Genomic DNA, 8,411 nt, shown 5'->3' on the forward strand with positions numbered 1-8,411 from the left:
CATTTTGTCATTTTTTTATCATTAGTTGAAATTTGATTTATAAATTAAATTTTGTATCATCAACTAGAAGGATTTGTTCTATACTCATCATAAAAACAAAATATGATAATGGTCCTCATCATTGTTATGTTTGGGGAGCATTGACGGATGACGAAAAAGTGGATGTTGATTAAAAAAATATTTTTTGGACTATTTTGTCATTTTTTTATTCAGTTGGCATTCGATTTATAAATTGAATTTTAGTTCCCATCTGCATTTTATCCATACTATATATCAAAATATGATAATCCCCTAAATATTATTGGACATTGAGATACGAAAAAGTGGATTTGATTAAAAAAAAATATTTTTGGACTATTTGCATTTTTTTTATATCATTGCATTCGATTTATAAATTGAATTTTATATTCCCATCTAGCATTTTATCCATACTATCATATAAAAATATGATAATGTCCCTATCATTGTTTTTGGAGCAATGACAGATGACGAAAAAGTGGATTTTGGAAAAAAAATTAATTTTTAATAAAGTTTTATTTTGACTTGAATTCAACTAGTTTGACTTTGATATAATTAATATTACTTCTCTAAATATTAAAAAGGCCGAGTTAACTCTTTTTCATAAACTTGTAAAAATTTTTGAAAAAACATCTTTTGATACATTTTGTCATTTTTTTATCATTAGTTCGAATTTGATTTATAAATTGAATTTTATATTCCCAACTAGCATTTTGTTCATACTATCATATAAAAATATGATAATGTCCCTATCATTGTTATTGGAGCAATGACAGATGACGAAAATGTGGATGTTTGATGAAAAAAATATTTTTGGACTATTTTGTCATTTTTTTATCATCAGTTCGAATTTGATTTATAAATTGAATTTTATATTCCCAACTAACATTTTGTTCCTACTATCATATAAAAATATGAAAATGTCTCTATCGTTGTTATTGGAGCAATCTCTCTCTCTCTTCAGTAATCAGCATTTCTTGGTATAAAAATAAATACATGTATATCTTTTTATATATATATTTATTATGATAAGGCAAAAATATCAAACTCTTCTGTCTCATTATTATTATTATTATTTTTTAAAAAAAAAAAACTAATGTCTAAAAGTCTCAGGACGTGTTAAAATTGATTTTAAAAAAAAGAACAAGAATTTTCTCACGAGACAAGTAGAAAGAGAGAGAATTATTAGTTTTTTGATCCTTTAAGACTCTCTGGTGTTTGGGAACGTGATAAATTTCATTATTATTATTATTATTATTATTTTAAATAATAATAATAATGCATTAACGACTATCGGCAATAATTTGAAAAGATTATTTCTGACGTTTTCTAGCAATAAATCTGGAATTTGGATGTCAAAATGAACAATGATATTACCCTTTCTGGAAGGGTTGTCAAGAAAAGGTAGACCATATCCTGAGAGTATCTTCTTCGTCTGAGGTGTGATAATTATATTTTTGAAATCGAGTGTGACCCTTTGGCCTTCCAGAGTAGGGACAGACACGCTGGTACCACACCAGGCGTCTCTGAGGGGGATTTTGACCGAGTAGATCAAATTAGTATCGTCTCTCTTAAATGCCGGGTGAGGCTTTTCCCTAATAACGAAAATGATATCAGCCGGGACCTTGCCAGGCGACTCGTCTCCCATTCTTTCGAATTTGATCTCAAAACCATCCTTCGTACCGGGCATAATGTTAATGCTCAATATTTTCTCTTCTCTCCTGGTGGTATATTTTCCATCATCGCTAAACACACTCCGCGTGATTTTCATCTTTTTGATCACTCCTTGAGCTATTTCTTCGAGGGTCACGTACAGGTCCCGGTAGATTGGAGGATCCTGATGATGATGATGATGATGATGATGATGATGATGCCTTCCCCCCCTGTGATAGTGTTTGTGATTACAGTTGAAACCTCCCATTCGATGCCTACTGATGCCTCTCCACATCATACGAATATCATCATCATCATCATCGTCGTCGTCAGAGTTATTAAAGAAGTGATTAAAATTACCGTGGGTGCCGAAGAACTGATGGAAAATGTCGTCCATTGGACCGCTAGTAGTAGTAGTGGTAGATGTATATGTAAAGCGAGTTTTGGGATCGCTAGTAGTAGAGGTATATGTAAAGCGAGTTTTGGGATTGCTAGTAGAGGTATATGTAAAGCGAGTTTTGGGATTGCTAGTAGAGGTATATGTGAAGCGAGTTTTGGGATCGCTAGTATGGGTAGAGGTATATGTGAAGCGAGTTTTATTATTACCCTCCTTAGGTACCTCCTCATCCTCCATTTTACCTTTCACATGTTGATCGTAACACTCCCGCTTTTTCACATCGCTCAATATTTCGTAAGCTTGCGAGATGGCTTTAAACCTTTCCTCTGCATCCGATGATTTATTTTTATCTGGATGGTATCTAAGTGCCATTTTCCGGTAAGCTCTTTTAATATCTTCCATTGAAGCATCTTGGGAGATACCTAGGATCTTGTAATAGTCCATGCTGATGATGAACTAAGTTTGGTTGGCTGCGCTAATGCGCATTTTATATTCAACAATGCTGAATGAATTATCTGGGAGCTATATACTACATATATGTAAATTAAAAGAGACAACCAAATATATTCCCCCTTTGGATTTATTCTTAATCAGAGTAATGGATATTAATAGAGTTTTATGTTTTGTTTGTATAAAATTTTTTGGAAATACCAGTGCTAGCTACTAGCTAAGGAGGGTTGCATTCTTTATTCAAAAGTCATTTTAAAAAGTTTAAGTAGTCGCTAATCATTTCTCTATCATAAGTCTTTTCAAAAGAATTAATAACTGGCGTATTCTTTATTCAAAAGTCATTTTGAAAAGTTTAAGTAGTCGTCGCAACAAGGATTGGACAAACCATTTCTCTATTCAAATAGTTTTTTCAAAAAGGATTAATAACTGCATTCTTTATTCAGGAGTTATATCTATATATATATGTAAAAATCATTTCTCTATCATAAGTCTTTTCAAGAGAATTAATAACTGGCGTATTCTTTATTCAAAAGTCATTTTGAAAAGTTTAAGTAGTCGTCGCAACAAGGATTGGACAAACCATTATTTCTCTATTCAAATAGCCTTTTCAAAAGGATTAATAACTGCATTCTTTATTCAGGAGTTATATCTATATATATATGTAAAATCATTTTCTCTATCATAAGTTTTTTCAAAAAAGATTAATAACTATTCTTTATCAAAAGTCATTTTGAAAAGTTTAAGTAGTCGCAACAAGGATTGGGGGGAAACCAGTTTCTCTATTCAAATAGTTTTTTGTTCAGGATTTAATAACTGCATTCTGTATTCAGGAGTCTATATATATATGTAAAAATATTTCTCTATCACAAATCTTTTTAAAATGAACAAAAAATGCATTTCTTCATTCAAAAGTCATTTTTATTTTTGATAAATATAAAATTCATGGAAAACTTATTAGGACTTGCTTGGCCTGTATCCACTAACTAACTAACCTACCTAGACTATCGATCCTTAACGATTCCTATAGAAGCCTAGTGAGGGTAGCCAGTATCGATCTTTGCCTAATTTTACCCCGAAAAGTATGGATAAGTATGTGTGCGTTCTTACTGTAACATATATAATCAATCTTGCAAAATAGCGCAGAAGAAGTATTGAAGCAGAGAAGTATTGTTGTTGTTATGAGAATTAGAGATATCATCATTAAGATGTTAATTTAACAAGCATCCTTCCTTTTCAATGTCAAGCCTATACACACTTTAGATATACTAGCAAAATAGGACTACTGCACTGCTGCTGCATCATTATTATGACAGCTCGCGTGTTTCTTTAGTGCAAAGCAAGCAAGCAAGTCTGTGTAGAGAGTATCTGGGAGCTATATACTACATATATGTAAATTAAAAGAGACAACCAAATATATTCCCCCTTTGGATTTATTCTTAATCAGAGTAATGGATATTAATAGAGTTTTATGTTTTGTTTGTATAAAATTTTTTGGAAATACCAGTGCTAGCTACTAGCTAAGGAGGGTTGCATTCTTTATTCAAAAGTCATTTTAAAAAGTTTAAGTAGTCGCTAATCATTTCTCTATCATAAGTCTTTTCAAAAGAATTAATAACTGGCGTATTCTTTATTCAAAAGTCATTTTAAAAAGTTTAAGAAGTCGTCGCAAGGTTTGAGAAAATAATTTCTCTATTTAAATAGTCTTTTCAAAAAGGATTAATAACTGTATTCTTCATTCAGGAGTTATATATCTATATAAATATATATATATGTGTGTGTGTAAAAATCATTTCTCTATCATAAGTCTTTTCAAGAGAATTAATAACTGGCGTATTCTTTATTCAAAAGTCATTTTAAAAAGTTTAAGTAGTCGTCGCAACAAGGATTGGGGAAACCATTTCTCTATTCAAATAGTTTTGTCAAAAAGGATTAATAACTGCATTCTTTATTCAGGAGTTATATCTATATATATATGTAAAAATCATTTCTCTATCATAAGTTTTTTCAAAAAGATTAATAACTATTCTTTATTCAAAAGTCATTTTAAAAAGTTTAAGTAGTCGCAACAAGGATTGGGGAAACCAGTTCTCTATTCAAATAGTTTTTTCAAAAAGGATTAATAACTGCATTCTTTATTCAGGAGTTATATATATATGTAAAAATCATTTCTCTATCACAAGTCTTTTTAAAATGATTAATAAATGCATTCTTCATTCAAAAGTCATTTTTATTTTTGATAAATATAAAATTCATGGAAAACTTATTAGGACTTGCTTGGCCTGTATCCACTAACTAACTAACCTACCTAGACTATCGATCCTTAACGATTCCTATAGAAGCCTAGTGAGGGTAGCCAGTATCGATCTTTGCATAATATTACCCTGAAAAGTATGGATAAGTATGTGTGCGTTCTTACTGTAACATATATAATCAATCTTGCAAAATAGCGCAGAAGAAGTATTGAAGCAGAGAAGTATTGTTGTTGTTATGAGAATTAGAGATATCATCATTAAGATGTTAATTTAACAAGCATCCTTCCTTTTCAATGTCAAGCCTATACACACTTTAGATATACTAGCAAAATAGGACTACTGCACTGCTGCTGCATCATTATTATGACAGCTCGCGTGTTTCTTTAGTGCAAAGCAAGCAAGCAAGTCTGTGTAGAGAGATTTATCCAGATTCACTGTAAGAGAAAATCCTCTCTGCATCAGTGCTAATGTAGGTAGGTAGGTAGGTTAGTTAGTTAGTTAGTTAAGCGCTGCTTAAGTTCTGCATATTTCCTCATTCAAAGCTAGATTAATTCAGTAGGCCTTTTTAAATCATCTAGGAGAGAGATCATATATGATCATCGTCAACGATGGAAAAATTTCAACGAGAGAAAGAAGGTATGAAAGAATGAGAGACTTCTACTTTGACCTACTACTTTAGTTAGTAATCCTTTTTGATAGACTATTGAACAGAGAAATGATTTTGACTTAGTATACTACTTATTATTTAAACTTTTAAAAATAATAATACTTGAATGAATAAAGAAGAATACAGTATCGGGTTTGATTTGATCTTGTAAGACTACCATCAATCGTTAAGGATCGATAGTCTAGGAGATAGGTAGGTTAGTTAGTTAGTTAGTTAAGCGCTGCTTAAGTTCTGCATATTTCCTCATTCAAAGCTAGATTAATTCAGTAGGCCTTTTTAAATCATCTAGGAGAGAGATCATATATGATCATCGTCAACGATGGAAATTTCCACGAGAGAAAGAAGGTATTGAAAGAATGAAGAGCACTTCTACTTCTACCTACTACTTTAGTTAGTAATCCTTTTTGAAAAGACTATTTGAACAGAGAAATGATTTTTGACTTAGTATACTACTTATTATTTAAACTTTTAAAAATAATAATACTTGAATGAATAAAGAAGAATACAGTCTCGGGTTTGATTTGATCTTGTAAGACTACCATCAATCGTTAAGGATCGATAGTCTAGGAGATAGGTAGGTTAGTTAGTTAGTTAGTTAAGCGCTGCTTAAGTTCTGCATATTTCCTCATTCAAAGCTAGATTAATTCAGTAGGCCTTTTTAATTCATCTAAGAGAGAGATCATATATGATCATCGTCAACGATGGAAATTTCCATGAGAGAAATAAGGTATTGAAAGAATGAAGAGCACTTCTACTTCTACCTACTACGACCTACTACTTAAGTTTAGTTACTAATCATTATTATCCTTTTTGAAAAGGTTTTGAACAGGGAAACGATTTTCCCTATTGACCACACAGCACAATTGAATTTATACATATTTGGCTAGGAATATTTTTACTAACCATCTATTGGTGATATATTGGGATAGTATAGGTTTCTTTTAAGGTAAATAAGAATAATAAATAATAAAAGATAGGATAGGAAAATAATACAATTTTATTATTATTTAGAATGTTAAGACTTTCTTTTTAATCATTTTAGAAATTTGCTAAAAGAATGTCCAAGTGGCTGGTTGTAAATCTATTCTTATATGAAAGAATTGTTTAATTTTTTCAGAATGTAAAAGTTCATTAATGTTCTAGGTTTGGCCATAAAGGTGCCTCCAGGAACTCGTCATTCTTTTATATAGACTTTTAAGTATTTGTTTGTCTCATATCACTTAAAAAAACGAGTGGTACAGAGTGGATCATGTACAATCACGGTATACCACCATTCCCTACGTAACGCATCCTCCTGACATCGGAGTAGAAAAGGTCTTTAGCTCCGTTTATCACCAACAATGTTAGGAGGATGCGTTACGTAGGGAATGGTGGTATACCGTGATTGTACATGATCCACTCTGTACCACTTTTTTTACCCTATCGTCACTTTTGAAAACAGTATTTCGGCAATTGTTCTAAGACATGCCTACGTATTGGAGCTGGTTTCTCTCACACACAGCGCACTGATCATTTAATGATAGCCCAGGAATTGTCAGGCTGTTACAAGATATACTGTATTTCTCGGAAACTTGTCTGAAAACCCTTTTGAGCGTGAAAAAAAAGGAGGCCACACAGAAGACAGAAGAACTATTTCGGCTAGTATAGCTAGCTAGCAACGGCCGCCATTTTGAGCGCTGTTTGTTTACGTCTTACGCGTATGAAATGCATTCCAGGACAAACGTCCACTTGTAGAAAAAAAAAAAAACTATGCAAAACGCGGAAAAAAACTAGCAAGTTGCAATGCGATTTGTATTAGAGACGTAATTATTATTATTATTATCATTATTATTAGTATACTTATACAATGGCGAAATAATCTCGGTTAGAACAACTGATTTCAAACCAAAATATTTTCTCTCTCTCTTTCTGTAGGTACGCTTCCTTCCACTCTCAGTCTGACTACCGTTATCTCGGCGAGTCACAAGGGCTTCACATTCATATTTTTATATGCTTACTCATATGCTTTATCCCTGTATCATGAAACAACTTAATTAATAAAACTAAATCTACCCAAAGCGGACGACGATAGGAGACAATCGTAAATCTCTCTTTCTCTCTCTCTCTCCCTTCTCTACTGACACATTGAGCTAAATATATATATAGTATTTTAACATATATGTCGTCTCACTGCCACGGTGTTGCGCTTACAGACAATGAGTGTTTGACAGCACAATACTCCCTAGTGTTGTTCACAGCAAGAGTTATAAAATAAACTTAATAATTATTAATAGACATCGCCTGTTCCACCCATGTTAGTTGTTACTAAGCGTAAGTAAAGTATACGCTGTTCACTGGGCCAATAAGGTACTTAGGATTGTCGTATAAAATTTGACTTACCTTTATCCTAGATTGCTGACCTGTAGCCGTCTGTTCCGAATGAGCTGTGATTAAGGAAACCGGGCTATTTATATACAAATCCCCATGCATAATCATGTGTGCAGGCGTACATAGTATACCGCCTGAGGCTATCATCGCTCATTTTAGATGTACTGAGAACTAGCTCAATCCAGTTTCACCGTGTTTGTTTGAAGGGAAATCGGTCTATCTTTTTTTAATATGTCCTGATTAACAGCTCATTCCAAAAAAAAAAAAAAAAAACTTTTCCTCTCCGTGAGTGAGTCAAGCTAAGGTCAACAGGTCTTGGGTTGTTCCGCATTCCCGCCACACCTATCTTAATGATAATGACAAATGCCCGGCAGCGGTGAAAGTTCCCTGAGATACGTACCTCTTCTTTGTATTTTTTACATAAAAGATTGCACAAGTCAAAAGTTCTTGAAGAGTTCTAGTTATAAGACAGAGATTCTAGCTATATGATAGATTTTAGTCTTATGATACCCGATTCTAATGATAGTCTTTTGACACAAGATTCTAATTATAAGACAAGATTCTAGTCTTATGAGATTCTAGTTATATAACAGAATATTCTAGACTT

The 8,411-nt window shown here is 32.4% G+C and overlaps 1 protein-coding gene across 1 annotated transcript; it reads right to left on the bottom strand.

The window, feature by feature from the left end:
- Window positions 1–1,219: 1,219 nt before the first annotated feature.
- Window positions 1,220–7,912, bottom strand: LOC135201126 (dnaJ protein homolog 1-like). Its single transcript, XM_064230003.1, has 3 exons — window positions 7,817–7,912; window positions 2,223–2,524; window positions 1,220–2,060 (listed from the first exon to the last, which is right to left on the bottom strand). The coding sequence occupies exons 1-3, from the start codon at window positions 7,910–7,912 to the stop codon at window positions 1,220–1,222; spliced, it is 1,239 nt and encodes a 412-aa protein (XP_064086073.1).
- Window positions 7,913–8,411: the final 499 nt, after the last annotated feature.

This window comes from Macrobrachium nipponense, chromosome 28, assembly GCF_015104395.2.
Source record: "Macrobrachium nipponense isolate FS-2020 chromosome 28, ASM1510439v2, whole genome shotgun sequence".
NCBI lineage: Eukaryota > Metazoa > Arthropoda > Malacostraca > Decapoda > Palaemonidae > Macrobrachium > Macrobrachium nipponense.

Bases quoted from the DNA above. Each gene is read 5' to 3' on its own strand.
- LOC135201126 (XM_064230003.1), bottom strand. From the start codon at position 7,912: ATGATTATGCATGGGGATTTGTATATAAATAGCCCGGTTTCCTTAATC. The intron at 2,525-7,816 runs GTAAGTCAAATT...AACCAAACTTAG, and splicing joins GTCAGCAATCTAGGATAAAG to TTCATCATCAGCATGGACTA. The intron at 2,061-2,222 runs TCGCTTCACATA...TCCAATGGACGA, and splicing joins CATACTAGCGATCCCAAAAC to CATTTTCCATCAGTTCTTCG.